The sequence below is a fragment of the Rhinopithecus bieti genome, unplaced genomic scaffold, assembly GCF_001698545.2.
Source record: "Rhinopithecus bieti isolate Rb0 unplaced genomic scaffold, ASM169854v2 scaffold_10614, whole genome shotgun sequence".
Taxonomy (NCBI): domain Eukaryota; kingdom Metazoa; phylum Chordata; class Mammalia; order Primates; family Cercopithecidae; genus Rhinopithecus; species Rhinopithecus bieti.
The window spans coordinates 412,221-430,696 of NW_016806893.1; the positions used below are offsets into that span (position 1 = coordinate 412,221).

Genomic DNA, 18,476 nt, shown 5'->3' on the forward strand with positions numbered 1-18,476 from the left:
GGAAGGGAGGGGAAGGGAGGGGAAGGGAAGGGAAAAGGAAAAGGAAAAGGAAAAGAGAAAGAAAGAAAGGTCCAAATAAGTTGTACAGTTCGGAAGAGCATGAATCCAAAAAGTGCTCTGTATATGAGAAAAGCAAGTAATCAAAGCACAGGTGAAACTAGAACTCAGGCACCTGGGCTTCTAGACCAATACTCTTTCCACAATAACATTACCTAAAGAGGCATGTGATTTCACAAAGAAAAACACTACACAGATTTCTCAGAAACTTAAAATTCTCTTTCACAAAATGGCACTGTATGAAGAATAATCTACAGCCAAATGGAATTAGAGTGTTTTTTTAAAAAAAAACTTAATAGTATCCTACTATGAATCTAGTGCCAGAAAACCCTGCAACAGTTATTATAGGTCTATCACTGTCTTGATACTTTGTTATTACACTGATTATCTTCCTTAATACCAATAAGCCAGAACTTAAGAATGATATCTAATTTATTCTAGAAAAATCAAAAAAGTAAATCAGCAATCCCTTTGAAAGGAACAATAATCAGCTTTACCAGCATCAAGCAAGAAGTCTTCATCAAGCATCACTTGTCATTCAGCTCAAAGTGTTGGTCAAGATGTTATAAACAATAGCTAATGGTGATTGTTTAATTTACACTGTTCCTTTCTTTCACATGCTTAAAAATAGAGGCCAAGTGAAAAGCAACTAACTTGAGCTTAATTTATTTAGGGATATAGTGATACTTTTGCTAGTAGCCAAGGTTCTGAGGAATCCATCTTATAAAACTGCTGAGTTCAATTTTAATGATATCTCTTTTACAGTTCTTTAACATCCATGTGTCCAATTTTTTCCAATTAAACTGTAAACTTTTTGACAGTAGACCTGTTCCATAGCACCAAGCATGGCAGTTGTCTTATAACATGTACTAAATACATTCAATGAATTGTACTATAGGCTTTAACTTCAGACACCGTTCATTTGACAAATAAGTATTAAAGACAACACCGCCCTATAGAAAATAACAAGAGACCTGAAACACAATTTATTTAGGATACACTAGGTAACAAGCATTATGCTCAGTCCTCTGTCCAAAGTCTGACTTAGTGCTGACACTGTTATAAGCCTCATTAAATTAAGCAAACAGGAGGCCATTAGCCTGAGACTGTCACTATACTTCTGAGTTCCTCTGTAACAAACTTCAGCTTAACTTGGGAGTATTTTGCAACAAAGAGCGGTTTCAAGAAATCAGACAGCCAATTCTTCACATCATGACCAAATTAGGCAAATACATACATAAGGGTAGCCAGTCACGTGATTTCTCTACTTTGCTTCCATATTCAGCCTATAAAAGCTCATTACTTACAAACTGCTGGGAAGAGCTCTCTCACCTGCTTCTGATTCTGAGTGCTGCCTGATTCATGAATCGTTTTTCATTTAAATAAACTTAAAACTTATTTTTTCTAAGATTTTTATTTTAACAGTATTCACCCAATTTTTCAGATGAGAAAACCACGGCTCAAGAATATAATGGAGTTGCTCAAGATGAACAGTTACATGGCAGACCAGAATTTAAATCTGCATCAGTCTGACTCCAAAATCCTTCATCGATATCATGCTGCTCTAGCAAGACAAACAGAGATTGCCCTTTATGTTTTGTGACCTTTAAAAGTAAACAATTTAGCCTCAAGACTCCCATTCCAAGATGGCCGAATACGAACAGCTCCGGTCTACAGCTCCCAGAGTGATTGACGCAGAAGATAGGTGATTTCTGCATTTCCAAATGAGGTACCTGGTTGATCTCACTGGGACTGGTTGGACAGCAGGTGCAGCCCACAGAGGGTGAGCCAAAGCAGGACAGGGCGTCACCTCACCTGGGAAGCCCAAGGGGTTGGGGGATTTCCCTTTCCCTTTCCTAGGGAAGTCGTGACAGACTACCTGGAAAAACGAGACACTCCTGCCAAAATATTGCACTTTTCCCAAGGTCTTAGCAAACAACACACCAGGGGATTCCGTCCTGTGCCTGGCTTGGCTGGTCCCATGCCCATGGAGCCTTGCTCACTGCTAACACAGCAGTCTGAGATCAACCTGCCAGGCTGCATGCGATTCCTCAAGGATCTAGAACTAGAAATACCATTTGACCCAGTGATCCCATTACTGGGTATATACCCAAAGGATTATAAATCATGCTACTATAAGGACACATGGACACTTATGTTTATTGCAGCACTATTCACAATAGCAATGACTTGCAACCAACCCAAATGTCCATCAATGACAGACTGGATTAAGAAAATGTGGCACATATACATCATAGAATACTAAGGAGCCATAAAAAAAGGAGGAGTTCATGTCCTTTGCAGAGACACAGATGAAGCTGGAAACCGTCACTCTCAGCAAACTATCACAAGGACAGAAAACCAAACACTGCATGTTTTCACTCATAGGTGGGAACTGAACAATGAGAACACTTGGACACAGGGCGGGGAACATCACACACTGGGGCCTGTCGGGAGGTCGGAGGGCTGGGGGAGGGATAGCATTAGGAGAAATACTTAATGTAAATGACGAGTTGATGGGTGCAACAAACCAACATGGCACACGTATACCTATGTAACAAACCTGCACGTTGCGCACATGTACCCTAGAACTTAAAAGTATAATAATAATAAAATAAAATAAAAACACAATTTAGTACTCAAAAAATTACAGTATCAGACACAGGAGGATACGTGCTATGAGAACAATGGAATGGGGATCAGACAGGATGAACAGACAAGATCACCATGTATAAGCAGGACAATGTTCAATACACAAGGTAAATAATAAAGCCTCAAAATAACTCTGTANCAATGAGAACACTTGGACACAGGGCGGGGAACATCACACACTGGGGCCTGTCGGGAGGTCGGAGGGCTGGGGAGGGATAGCATTAGGAGAAATACTTAATGTAAATGACGAGTTGATGGGTGCAACAAACCAACATGGCACACGTATACCTATGTAACAAACCTGCACGTTGCGCACATGTACCCTAGAACTTAAAAGTATAATAATAATAAAATAAAATAAAACACAATTTAGTACTCAAAAAATTACAGTATCAGACACAGGAGGATACGTGCTATGAGAACAATGGAATGGGGATCAGACAGGATGAACAGACAAGATCACCATGTATAAGCAGGACAATGTTCAATACACAAGGTAAATAATAAAGCCTCAAAATAACTCTGTACCATATACAACAAAAAAGGATAATCAGCATAAAGAAAAGGAAATACTACTATAACATTTTTTAGACAGCTGGAGTAATTTCTGAAGCTACACAGAAATCTTATTTATGATCAGTTGGCATTTCATTTCAAAAACAGATTAAGGGCCAGGTGTTGTGGCTCACATCTGTAATCCCAGCGCTTTGGGAGGCTTAGAGGCGAGAATCACTTAAGGCCAGGAGTTCAAGACCCGCTTGGACAACATACCTTGACTTTATTAAAAATTAAAATTAAAAATTAGTTGGGTGTGGTGGTGCACATCTATAGTCCCAGCTACTTGGGAGGGTGAGATGAGAGAATTGCTTGACCCCAGGAATTGGAGGTTGCAGTGAGTTATGAACATGCCACTGCACTCCAGCCTGGGTGGCAGAACAAGACCCTGTCTCTAAAAAATAATACTTTAAAATAAGAATAAATTTTAAAATAGATTTAAAAACAACGAACAATAGCTAATAACATACAAAATCTGCACAATGCAGTTAGGGACTCAAGTACCTCACCCGTAATTCGATTAGAACAATTCTCTTTCAGACTGCTTAGAGTGTTGCATAAAAGATTTTCAGTTTAAATAACTAAAAAAAAAAAAATACTGAACAAATAATCATTCTTTATAAATGAAGTTGTTTTTGAGACAGTCTCAATTTTTTAATATTGATTGAGATAATACTCTCTTCAAGAAATTGCCAAAGTATTTTATGAAAACTAAGAAGTCAACAAAAATTTAACTAATAAGAAACTTGTGGCTTCTAAAGCACTTAGAACTGACTTCTCAAACACTTTCAGCCCCCTAACTTTGGACCTTTCATCCTTATAAATTTGAGAATTTGGCCAAAGTGTAAATAGTCCAAACAGTTGTAATATTATTGGGAATGGCTTATGAAATCGTATTTTCTGTTTATATGATATGGCTTAGATCGTATTTTCTAAAGGTCTGTCCTATGCTGAAAGTTTACAATTTTAAGTGTAAGAACTCTTTTTTTTTTTCTTGAGACGGAGTCTCATTCTGTTGCCCATGCTGGAGTGCAGTGGTACGATCTCGGCTCACTGCAACCTCCACCTCCTGGGTTCAAGTGATTCTCCTGCTTCAGCCTCCCGAGTAGCTAGGACTACGGGCACGCGCCACCACGACCAGCTAATTTTTGTATTTTTTGTAGAGATGGGGTTTCAACATGTTGGCCAGGATGGTCTCGATCTCTTGACCTTGCGATCCACCCACCTTAACCTCCCAAAGTGCTGGGATTACAGGTGTGAGCCACTGTGCCTGGCCAAGTCTAAGAACTCTTTTATATGGCTACTTTGATTTTGAATACTCTAACTGAAAGGAGTTGCTATACAGTAGCTACAAATCCACGTTCTAAATCTTAGCCCTTTCTGACTCTATTAGAGACCTCTAAAACTCCATTAACGTCTTACTAATTTACTGTATCTATACAACTCCAACTAAACCTGGCTTTTCCTAATAGAATAAAAGTTGTCTACGGACACAGAAAATACCTGAAAACCATTATACATCCCAACCTTTATTTGAAGAACTCAGTTGAGGGAATGGGGAACATAAGGATTGAATATAAAACCAATCTAATAATTTCAGGATTTGAAATACTGGCAGCAGTCATATAAAAGACTTAAAAACAAAGGTGTGTAAAGACGGTGGGGGGAAAAAATCAATATGTGCCTATATTTTACAGGACAGAAAGAATGAGTTCATTAGTTATATAGTTTACGAGTCACAACATCCTGTCCAGAGTATCCAGAGAAGAAAAGTGGCTGGAAAACCCTTTCTATCGTAATTTTAGGTCAAAATCCATCTGAGAAAGACTCACAGAAACACTACATTATAAAACAGTGCTCAATACCAGGCATGGTGGCTCACGTCTGTAATCCCAGCACTTTGGGAGGCTGAGGCAGACAGATCACCTGAGGTTGGGAGTTCAAGACCAGTCCGGGCGACATGGCAAAACCCCATCTCTACTAAAACACAAAAATTAGCTGGGTGTGGTGGCGCATGCCTGTAATCCCAGCTACTTGAGAGGCAGAGGCGGGAGAATCGCTTGAAGCCAGGAGGTGGAGATTGCAGTGAGCCAAGATCACGCCACTGCACTCCAGCCTGGGAAACAGAGTGAGGCTATGCCTCAAAAAAAAAAAAAAAAAACAGTGCTCAGAATTAGACAAGAAACAAAAGAAAACCCTGTAGAGCAATTAAATTAAATGAGGACAAGACAACTTTATGCTCACTGAAGAGTGAAACAAGCATGTCAGAGCTTAGTGCGCACCTATCAACTACTAAGTATTGAATACTCTGCAGCATGCTTTACAGAAGCCATCACATTTAATCTTCACAATAATCTCACCAGGCAGATATCAGCACCTCCATTTCACAAACAAACAAAGCTTCAGGAGTCAAGAATTTTGATTAATGTTGTATAGCTCTGGTGCTGGAATTTGAACCTGCCTGTACAAACTAGGTTCTTTCCCCTGTATCTTAATACCATACTAAATTTAATTGCAAAATTCAAATACAAAGAAAAGAGTTTTTAGTAGTTGACCCTTGAATATATTATATCTAGTAATACTTCTCAACGAATAAAAACTATATATTCCGTTTAACCTTTATCTTAGAGCCCTATAATTTGTCCTGGGGGTTAACTTGTTCTATTTCCTATAATCCTTTCCCTTTCATTTATCAGAAATAACACATTGGGAATAACTTATATTTTTAATTTATACCTGTATCAAGATATCACAAGTAAAATTAAAAGTGTGCCTGCAGAAGAACCAAGTTCCATATTTACTATTCCTCTACAATGATGAATTTATATTTTGGTTTCACATTTCATCACAGACTTGCTTAATCATCTTTGTTCAAAAAGATCTAATATTTGCTAGATTAAAACTAAAGGATGGGAATACAGCACTAGGAGAAAGTATTTCTTAAAAATCCTTCTGCCATATCCCTAAGCTCAGACCGACAATAGGGATATCCCAGTTCTGCACAACACTAACATATCTCTATTTTAACTATTATAAATGGGATTGTTTTTTATAAGAGATTTTTCATAGTGATGCATTCATTCAAAAACATCTACTACACATTTAAGTGCAAAACACTGTACTATACTTTGGACATAAAGTGGTAAACAAAATAAACACTATTCATGCTTTGAGAGTTTTTAGGCATGTAGGGGAAACAGACTATAAACAAGTAAATAAACAACTACAAAACAGGAAGTGCTATGAAGGAAATGACTGTGATACTGCGATCGAAAATATGGTAAATGACCTGCTTAGACTGGTCAGGAACTGCCTTCCTAAAAAGTAACTTAAGCAGTAACATGAATAAGAAACAGTCAGCCCTGTAAAAAGCCTAGGGACGAACATTTCAGGCGAAACAAACGCCATGTAGAAAAGCCTGCTGAAAGAGTTGATTGCATTTAAGGAACGCAAAGAGAATCACTGTGGTTCAAGTACAGTGAGCTAAACAGGAGTGAAATCATGGAGGTCTCACAGGCCAAGGTAGAACTTGAATTATATTTGAAATGCAACAACGAGGCACTGAAAAGTTTTACATACAGGGCTTAAACACAAAGTGACAAGAGTCGATTCTTTTTTTTTTTAAGATCACTTTGCTGAGGAAAGAAGAGACTGGAGGGAAACAACATAGGAATCAGGGAGACCAGTGTAGAGATTACTGAAGTACTCTAAGCAAAAGGTAACAACACTAAGGTGGTTTTGGTTGAGTTAGAAGTTGAGATTCCAAACATATTCTGAAGGTAGAATTTACAGAACTTACTAATAAATTCCAAGTTCACAAAGAAAGAGAAATAAAAAATAACCTAATTATTTCTAATTTAAACAACTGAGAGGATAAGGTTTCTATTGATTAAGATGAGGAAAAACTGGAGGAAAGGTTTGAGGAGGAAAATCTGAAGCTATATTTTGACATGTTAATATCTGAGATTCTGCGGTACTTCTAAGTGATGATGTTAATCAGGGAGATGGACATTCAAATCTGGAGCTTCAAAAAAAGGTCTGATCTAAAGATAACCCTTCAAGATAGGATATGATTACAGGGAATCAGATGATGGTATTATTCATAAATTCAGGACACTATGGAAGGAACTAGTTTTCTAGCCAAGCAACCAAACCATAAATATAATGTTAAGAAAGTGGCTGGAATCAGAAAGATCTGCAAGTCTAGAAACCCAAAAGCCCCTGAATTCTAATACAGGGTTGTTAAACAGATGATCTGAATCGGTCTCATCAAAGGAACATGAGAGACCCCAAAAAAGAAGCTAAACAAGAAAAAATGCAGGTCTTTCAACCTAAAACCAACTTCCAATAAAATGATATAAAACAGAAAAAAAGAAGAAGAGAGGAGCTTTCTGGAGAGCTCTATATCAGGATATAAAGGCCGAAATAAATATTACAATTCATATAATTTAAATCAAAAAGAAGAATCACTATAGTGTTCTGTGAACTGATGCTAACTGCAAACTACATTTACGTAATACATAATAGATAGGTGTGTATATATTTTTATATATGTGTGTGGGTGTGACAGCATGTGTGTAATTGTACTATTAGCTCCTTAGGGACTAGAGTTTATTACTGTTTTACACACCTACAACAATGCATGACACAGTGAGTGCTAACTAAACATTTGATGAACACATGAATGAGTAAGTGAATGAAATGCACACATCAAGAAAATGAACCAATACAGTAATATGAAAATAACTTAATGTATAACAATATCTAACAAGACTGACTCAAGATATTTTTTCGGTTATAGATACAGAGAAAGAAAAGACATAGCTCTGGATCAAGATATATTCCAACAGCTTATCCCACTGGAAATGACCTGGTTACAGAATACAGTAAACTATGGGAATTACCAGGTTACCAACTTGTCTTTTGTTAATAAGTACTTAGTTTAAAATTGAAGTAATCAAGCAAATCAAAAGCTCCCACATATAACATAAAAGCAATGGCAATTAAATATAACAGAAAATACTTTTCCTCATGCAGTTAAGTAATAGAACCATAACACTTCATCTTAAAAGAGAGATTATACTTAATCTTAAAAAGAGCACAATATTTGTGGGAAAACAAGAAAGCTTTAGAAAATACACAGAAATATGTGTATCTAGAAATAGAGTATACACACATCTGGAAATATATTTCTTTATATACATATATACATATATATATACACATACACGAGTATATATAGCATCTGGAAATATAAAATATCATACCTGCAAGCAAAGTACAATGGAGTTGCTCCTGATACATTTGGCCTGTTAATATCAGCACCACTGTCTAGCAAGCATTGCACTGTCTGAGGGGGAAAAAAATAATTAAAAGTAAAGCCAGAGAAATGAAACAAAAGATACAATTACCACAATTTTAGTCCATATAAGGAAAGTTCTTCCCACAGCTTGAAGCTTTACATAGGAACTAACTGGCCATGTGACAATTCCTACGGCTGAGGCTGAGCAAATTCAACATTTTGTAAGCTCTAAGTTTCTCAGGCACAACACAATACATGTGGAATTCTCAATGTAACAGAAACTGTGCTAATCTGGAAGTCTTTAGAGCAGCATCAAAAAAGTATCAAAAGCAGTCAGTAGTCACATATGGCTACCAAGTACTTGAAATGTGGCTAGTACAGCTAAGGAACTAAAATTTTCATTATATTTAATTATAGCTCATTTGAATCTAAATAGCCACATGTGGCTGGTGAATTGGACCCTACTACTTTAGACATTTGAATTTAAATTGCTTTAAACACCAGAATTTTTCACCTCTAAAAAAATAAGCACCAGAGTAAAACCTTCCCAAAGTCAAGAGAATAATTATTAAAATACAAAATTTTTAAAAGCTAAGAAGCCCTTTTGCTATTAACAGTAGCATATACAGGCTCAATTTCACTGACTGCCATTAATATATACTTAGTCCCCTAAGTTCTACTCCTCCAATCATTTGACGCATACTAAAAGAGTACGCTAATATAAAATCTTAAAAATACATATCTGTTGATTAAGGACAGGATAGGGCCCAGTTGAAAACCTTTTACAAAAAACTTATATGGTTTTATTCCTAAAATTCTAATTTGAGTTTTCCTGCAAAAGGAAGAAAATGTAAAAACATAAAACATGAGGCAATAGGTGGCTTGAGGCCAGTAGTTTGAGACCAGTTTACTCTTATATAGTGAGACCCCATTTTCACAAAAACATTAAAAAATGAGCTAGTCATGGTAGCACATCATAGTAGTAGGCCTAGCTACTCAGGAGGCTGAGGCGGGAGAATCGTTTGAGCCCAGGAGCTCAAGGCTACTATGAACTATATTACACCACTGCACTCCAGCCTGGACAACAGAGCAAGACCCCTTAATAAAATAGTTTGAAATTAGACGTTTATTACTTCTGGATTGAACATATCTGTTCGTCTTTTTTGCTGCTTTTAAACAAAGCACAATGTCAGTAAAATAATAAAACTAAACACCCAAAGGAAGAAGAACAAGAAAGAAAACAACAGCATACTGGATAAGTCAGTAAGTTTTGAAAATATAGCAAGCAAATGGAGAAACAGTAACTCACTTAGCAGATCAAAGAAAGCTGAAGTCTAACTGCCCACAAATGGAGATTCCAACAATAAGCAACTAAATTCTTACTACAGAACACACACATTAAGAAGAGAAAAAAAAAAGGAATAGAGGAAATTGGAAGTACCAGGTACCTTGGAATATAGTAATGCTTATGTAGAGCTAAAAATAGGAGGAATAGTTGAAAGTCAATAAAAGAAACAGACTCTCCCTTAGGACCTTTCTTCCCATCCCACCCAGTTAGTTACTATCCCTCTTTAAACTGTCTCAGAAGATGGGAAGTTTATTCTCTGCACAAAGTGAACAGAGAGCCTCTGGAATGGGAGACAAGAAACACAGGTGGAGCAAAGATGAGGAGCCATGGTGAAAACAACAAATTAAGTGAAAACCTCCAGCCTCCATGTTCCAACTAGGCTCCCAGAACTCCAGCAGGCAGGCTTAAAAACCTCAGGTAGAAGGAATTAAAAGCTTCCTCTCAATACTGGCATCAGAAAAGAATCTTACAGATACTGGCATTAGAAAGTCCCCAGTGAAACAGCTCAGTTCAGCCAGACACGGTGGCTCATGCCTGTAATTCTAAGACTGGAAAACCAAGGTGGAAAGATCATTTGAGGCTAGGAGTTCAAGACCAGCCTGGGCAATTTAGAGAGATCCCATTTCCACAACAAAATTTTTAAATTAGCCAAGCATGGTACTGCATGCAAGACACTATCTGTAAAGCAAGACCCTATGTCTAAAAGAAATAAAATTAAAATAAAGAAACAGCCCAATTCGGAACAATGCATCTATAGCAGTCGTCCCCAACCAAGGTTAAAATTTCCCTCTGGGAACATGAGGCAACTTTTTATTTTTATGACCACGGAAGAGAAACTGCTATTGGCAGCTAGTGGGTAGAGGTCAGGGATGCAGCTAAACATCCTAAAATGCAGATGATAGCCCCCACAACACAGAATTATCAGATCCAAAATATCAATAGTGTTGAGACTGAGAAACGTTGGTATACAGTCAAACCAAGTAGTCAACAAACTCAACTCATGTACACAACGCTTCCAGTCAACATTTGAGTGCCTCACCGTTACACACGAATGAACAGACAATATTTAAAATACAACTGAAGCAGGCCTCTAACCTGAAAAACAAAAATTACAACTTACAACAAACCAAAAAATGGAACTCAGAATAACAAAGACAGTAAATGAAACCAAAGAAAACAATAAAAATTAGAAAAGTAACTGACAACCTCAAACAGAAAAGAAATTATACCATGGAATGAGAAAAGGAAGTTGGGTAGAAAATATTCAGGGAATGAGAAATCAAAAATACAATGCAATAAGTAAAATTCAACAGAAGTTTAAAAAGAAAATGTTCAAGAATTCTACAAAGAAGAATAAAAAGACAAAATAGAAAATAGGAAAGATGAGAAAATTTGTGAATCAATCAAGGGAGACATACTGCAGAAAATGAGAATAAAGAAAAGAAAGGGGGTGAGGGATCAAAGGGGAATAACCAAGAAATACAAAAAAGGTTCCCAGAACTGAAAGACATCAGGTACCAGGTTTAAAAGGCTCAACAAATGTCTGGTCTATCAAATTAAAAGACCTTCAACAAGGCATGTCAAAGTGAAATTTCATGATAACATCAGGGATAAAAGATTCCAGAGATAAACAGAAATCATGTGGGCATTAAACTTCTCAACAGCAACACAGAAATCTAAAATGTAAAAAGCCTTCAAAATTGTAAGATACATTACTCTATATGCAGAATTCTACAGCCAACTACACTATTATTCAAATAGATGCTTACAAATAAAAAAGTTTAACTATTTTATAAGATTTTTAAAATTACCTTCAATGTACCTTTTCTCAAGAAGCTATTGAAGTATATCCTCCTCCAAAGAAAGAGAATAAACCAAAATAGAAGACATGGAATCTAGAATATGGAGATCAAACATGGGAGAGACACTAAGATTATTTCTAGGTTTAGAGGGTGATATGGTTTGGATTTGTGTCCCTGCCAAAATCTCCCATTGAATTGGAGGAAGGGACCTGGTGAGAGGTGACTGGAGCATGGGGACAGATTTCATGAGATCTCATGGTTTAAAAGTGTGTGGCACATCCCCCCTCACAATCTTTCTCTCTCTCTCCTGCCACCATGTGAAGAAGGTGCTTGCCTCCCCCTTTGCCTTCCACCATGATTGTAAGTTTCCTGAGGTCTCACAGTCACGCTTTCTGTTAAGCCAGCAGAACTCTGAATCAATTAAATGTCTTTTCTTCACAAATTACTCAGTCTCTAGTAGTTCTTTATAGCAGTGTGAAAAACTGACTAATATAGAAAATTGGTACCAGGAGTGGGACATTCCTATAAAGACACTTGAAAATGTGGAATCAACTTTGGAACTGAGTAAGGGGCAGAGGCTGGAACAGTTTGGAGGGCTCTGAAGAAAACAGTAAGATGTGGGAAAGTTTGGAACTTCCTAGAGACTTGTTGAATGGTTTTGATCAAACTGCTGATAGTGATAGGGACAATGACGTCCAGGCTGAGGTGATCTCAGACAGAGATAAGGAACTTAACTGGCAACTGGAGTAAAGGTCACTCTTGCTATGCTTTAGCAAAAAGAGAGTGGAAGCATTTTGCCCCTGCCCTAGAGATCTGTGAAACTTTAAACTTGAGACAGATGAATTAGGGTATCTGGTGGAAGAAATTTCCCCCTTTTTTTTTTGAGATGAAGTCTCGCTCTGTCTCCCAGGCTGGAGTGTAATGGCATGATCGCGGCTCACTGCAACCTCCCAGGTTCCAGCAATTCTCCCGCCTCCCAAGTAGCTGGGATTATGGATGTGTGCCACCACGCCCCACTAATTTTTTCTGTTTTTAGTAGAGATGGGGTCTCACCCTGTTGGACAGGCTGGTCTTGAAGACCTGACCTCAAGTCATCCACCCACCTTGGCCTCCTAAAGTGCTGGGATTACAGGTGTGACCCAGCATGCCCAGACTCTGGTGGAAGAAATTTCTAACCAGCAAAGCATTCAAGATGTGACCTAGCTTATTCTGAAAGCATTCACTTACACGCATTCACAAAGAGATGGTTTGAAATTGGAATATGTTTAAAAGGGAAACAGAGGGCCAGGCACTGTGGCTCACGCCTGTAATCCCAGCACTTTAGGAGACTGAGGCGGGCGGATCACCTGAAGTCAGGAGTTTGAGACCAGCTTGGCCAACATGGTGAAACCCCATCTCTACTCTAAATACAAAAATTAGCCAGGCGTGGTGGCAGGTTCCTGTAATCCCAGCTACTCAGGAGGCTGAGGCAGGAGAATTGCTTGAACCCAGGAGGCAGAGATTGCAGTGAGCCAAGATCACCGCATTGCACTCCAGCCTGGGCAACANAATTTCTAACCAGCAAAGCATTCAAGATGTGACCTAGCTTATTCTGAAAGCATTCACTTACACGCATTCACAAAGAGATGGTTTGAAATTGGAATATGTTTAAAAGGGAAACAGAGGGCCAGGCACTGTGGCTCACGCCTGTAATCCCAGCACTTTAGGAGACTGAGGCGGGCGGATCACCTGAAGTCAGGAGTTTGAGACCAGCTTGGCCAACATGGTGAAACCCCATCTCTACTCTAAATACAAAATTAGCCAGGCGTGGTGGCAGGTTCCTGTAATCCCAGCTACTCAGGAGGCTGAGGCAGGAGAATTGCTTGAACCCAGGAGGCAGAGATTGCAGTGAGCCAAGATCACCGCATTGCACTCCAGCCTGGGCAACAAGAGCAAAACACAACTCAAAAAAAAAAAAAAAAAAAAAAGGACATAGAGCATAAAGGTTTGGAAAATGTGCAGCCTGACCACGCAGTAGAAAAGAAAAACCCATTTTCTGGGAAGAAATTCAAGCCAGGTGTAGAAGTGTACATAAGTAACAAGGAGTTGAAAGTTAATAACCAAGACAACAGGAAAAATATCTCCAGGGCATGTCAGACACCTTCACTGCAGCCCCACACATCAGAGGCCTGGAGGCCTAGGAAAGAAAAATGGCTTCACAGGCCAGACCCAGGGTCCCACTGCTCTGTGCAGCTTTGGGACTTAGTGCTCTGCATCCTAAATGCTCCAGTGCCAGCTCCAGCCACGGCAAAAAGGGGCCAAGGTACAGCTCAGGCCACTGCTTTAGAGGGTGCAAGCCCAAGCCTTAAAGCTTCCATGTAGTGTTGGGCCTGCAGGTGTGCACAGAAGGCAAGAGACGATGTTTTGGAACCTCTGCCTAGATTTCAGAGGATGTATGGAAATGCCGGGCTGTCCAGGCAGAAGTCTGCTACAGGAGTAGAGCCCTCATGGAGAACCTCTACTGGGGCAGTGCTGACAGGAAATGTGGAGTTAGAACCCCTCACACTGAGGCCCCACCGGAGGAGCACTGCCTAGTAGAGCTGTGAGAAGAGGCCCACCACCCTCCAGACCCAAGAATAGGAGACCCACTGACAGCTTGCACTGTGCACCTGAAAAAGCCACAGGTACTTAACGTCAGCCTGTGAAAGAAATCTAGGGGGCTGTACCCTGCTGAGTCACAGGGGCGGAGCTACCCAAGGCCTCAGGATCCCAACCCATGCATCAGTATGCCCCGGATATGAGACATGGAATCAAAGGAAATTATTTTGGAGCTTTAAGATTTAACAACAGCCCTGCTAGGTTTCAGACTTGCATGGGGCCTATAGGCTCTGTGTTTTGGCCAATTTCTCCCACTTGGAGCATTCACTCAATGCCTGTACCCTCACTGTATCTTGGAAGTAACTGATTTGTTTTTGATTTTACAGGCTCATAGGCAGAAGGGACTTACCTGTCTCAGATGAGACTTTGAACTGTGGACTTCTGACTTAATGCTGAAATGAGTTAAGACTGGAGGACTGTTGAGAAGGGAAATTGTATTTTCCAATGTGAGAAGAACATGAGATTTGGGAGGGGTTAGGGGTGGAATGATATGGTTTGGATTTGTGTCCCCGCTAAATCTCATGTCAAATTGGAAGAGGGGACTGGTGGGAGGTGACTGGATCATGGGGGCGGATTTCTCCCTTGCTGTTCTTGTGATAGTGAATGAGTTCTCACAAGATCTGTAGGTTTAAAAGTGTGTGGCACTCCCCCCTCATACTCTCTCTCTCTCCTGCTGCCATGTGAAGAAGCTGCCTGATTCCCCTTCATCTTCCACCATGATTGTAAGTTTCCTGAGGCCTTCCAGTCATGCTTCCTGTTAAGCCTGCAGAACTGTGAGTCAATTAAAACTCTTTTCTTCATCAATTACCCAGCCTCAGGTCCTTCTTTATATCAGGTGAAAATGAATTAATATGGAGGAGAAAAAAATATGTTACTGACAAACTATCTAATGAATCTGTCTTTGTAGAAGAGAGTATGAAGAGATATTTTACAGGAGCATATAGATGAAGAAATGCTGATCCATACAAAGAAAACTGAGCAAAGCCAATTATTCAAGAAAAATAGTCATCCTCAAAAAAGAACGTTATTACAGTATTATTGACTGAGCAGTAAATAATACTTTAACTATATATATAACCAATATTGTCCAATCAAAACTTATAAATCATTTACCACAACAAGAAATGATTAAATAATATCTAAAAGTCATAAACTAAGAAAGAGCCACGGAAGCTTATTATTTGGAAATACGTACTAAAGGAAAAGTTTAAAAAGTTGAAAATTGTTGCCTCTGGTGATCATGGCTTGACAAAGAGGAAGGGTGGTTCAAAGGACTAGCATCCTTATTAGAAGATTTTAATACTAATAAAATATTTTTAAGACATAGTATTCACATGTCTATTTAAATTTACTTCTATCTCAACATTAATTCTATAATCTATGTAATAAAAACACTGTCATATAAAACTACATTATTATCTACGTAATTCCCCTAAACTGAAAACAAGTAGTCAAGTATAGCTTACAAATATAAGAAAAACAAGTATTTCGGTCACTATTTTGTAAGAGGACTATGTGGGTCTTCTAATCATGGCTTTCCTCTGATCACTGACCTAGAAGCGGTGTCTGTAAGGTCCCAAAATAGGAGTAAGATGGAGAGTAGCAACAGTGTTCCCTGCTGTTATAGAAATTATAGAAAATAAGCCTGCCAACCAAAAAAAAACCCCAGGACCAGAAGAATTCACAGCTGAATTCCACCAGATATACAAAGAAAAGCTGCTACCATTCCCATTCAAACTATTCCAAAAAATTGAGAAGGGACTACTCCCTAACTCATTCTATGAAGTCAGCATTATCCTGATACCAAAAACCTGGCAGAGATACAACAAAAAAAAGAAAATGTCAGACCAATATCCTTGATGAAATTGATGCAAAAATCCCTAACAAAAACACTGGCAAGAAATCCAGCAGCACATCAAAAAGCTTAAACACCATAATCAAGTAAGCTTCAACCCAAGGATGCAAGGTTGGTTCAACATACACAAATCAGTAAATGTGATTCAGCACATAAGCAGAAATAAAGACAAAAACCACGATATCTCAACAGATGCAGAAAAGGCTTTTGATAAAATTCAACATCCATTTGTGTGTGTTTTTTTAAAAAAACTTTCAATAAACTAGGTATTTAAGGAACATAGCTCAAAATAACATGAACCATCTATGACAAACTCACAGCCAGTGTCATAATTAATGGGCAAAAGCTGGAAGCATTACCTTGAAAACCAACATAAGACAAGGATGCCGTCTCTCACCACTCCTATTCAGTGTAGTATTGGAAGTTCTGGCCAGGGCAATCAGCAAGAGAAAAAAAACAAAAGGCCAAACAAATAGGAAGAAAAGAAGTCAAACTATCCCTGTTTGCAGATGACATAACAGTAGATTTAGAAAATCCCACAGTCTCAGCCCAAAAGCTTGTTAAGCCAATTAACAACCTCAACAAAGCCTCAGAATACAAAATCAATGTGGAAAAATCACTAGCATTCCTATACACCAAGAATCAAGCTGAGGGCAAGTCAGGAATGAACTCCCATTCACAACTGCCACAAAAAGAATAAAATAACTAGAATACAACTAACTAGGGAGGTGAAAGATCTCTACAAGGAGAACTACAAACCACTGATCAGAGATGACACAAACAAATGGAAAAACATCCCAGGCTCACGGACAGGAAGAATCATTATCAGTAAAATTGCTATACTGCCCAAAGCAATTTATATAGATTCAATGCTATTCCTATTAAACCACAATTGATGTACTTCACAGAACTAGAGAAAATTATTTTAAAATTCATATGAAAACCAAAAAAGAGCCCAAATAGACAAGGCAATCCTAAGCAAAAAGAAAAGTTGGAGGCATCACACTACCCAACTTTAAACTATACTACAGGGATATAGTGAGCAAAACAGCATGGTACTGGTACAAAAACAGACACATAAACCAATGAAACAGAACAGAAAACCCACAAATAAGACCGCACCCTGACAACTATCTGATCTTCCACTAAACCTGACAAAAACAAGCAATGGGGAAAGGATTCCCTATTCAATAAATGGTGTTGGAATAACTGGTTAGCTATAGTTAAACAACTGAAACTAAACCCCTTCCTTACATCATACACAAAAATTAACTCAAGATGGATTAAAGACTTAAATGTAAAACCAAGGCCAGGTACAGCGGCTCACGCCTATAATCCCAGCACTTCGGAAAGCAGAGGCAGGTAGATCATGAGGTCAAGAGTTCGAGACCAGCCTGATCAACATGGTGAAACCCCATCTCTACTAAAAGCACAAAAATTAGCCGGGCATGGTGGAACGCACCTGTAATCCCAGCTACTCAGGAGGCTGGGGCAGAAGAATCACTTGAACCCGGGAGGTGGAGGTTGCAGTGAGCCGAGATCGTGCCACTGCACTCCAGTCTGGGCAACAGAGCGAGACTGTCTCAAAAAAAAAAAAAAAAAAAAGCAACACTCAAAACCATAAAACCCTGGAAAACAATGTAGGCAATACCATGCACGGGCAATGATTTCCTGACAAAGATGCCAAAAGCAATTGGAACAAAAGCAAAAACTGAAAAGTTGGGATCTAATTAAACTGAAGAGTTTCTGCATAGCGAAAAAAACTATCATCAGAATAAACAGAAAACCTACAGAACAAGAGAATTTTTCTGTAAACTATGCATATGACAAAAGTCTAATATCCAGCATCTACAAGGAACTTAAATTTACAAAAAACAACAACCCCATTAAAAAGTGGGCAAAGGACATGAACAAACACTTCTCGAAAGAAGACATATATGTGGCCAAAAATCACATGAAAGAAAAGCTCAACATCATGGATTAGAGAAATGCAAATCAAAACCACAATGAGATACCATCTCACACCAGTAAGAATGGGTATTATTAAAAAGTCAAAAAACGGCTGGGCGTGGTGGCTCACGCCTGTAATCCCAGCACTTTGGGAGGCCGAGGCGGGTAGATCACGAGGTCAGGAGATCAAGACCATCCCAGCTAACACGGTGAAACCCCATCTCTACTAAAAAATACAAAAAAATTAGCTGGGCGTGGTGGCGGGCACCTGTAGTCCCAGCTAATTGGGAGGCTGAGGCAGGAGAATGGCGTGAACCC

The 18,476-nt window shown here is 38.8% G+C and overlaps 1 protein-coding gene across 1 annotated transcript in view; it reads right to left on the minus strand.

The window, feature by feature from the left end:
* Positions 1-18,476, minus strand: part of HACE1 (HECT domain and ankyrin repeat containing E3 ubiquitin protein ligase 1) — a 218,603-nt gene that overhangs the window by 68,118 nt on the left and 132,009 nt on the right. Inside the window, 1 exon segment of the mRNA XM_017878558.1 lies at positions 8,532-8,614. Coding sequence (XP_017734047.1) covers positions 8,532-8,614 — 83 coding nt within the window.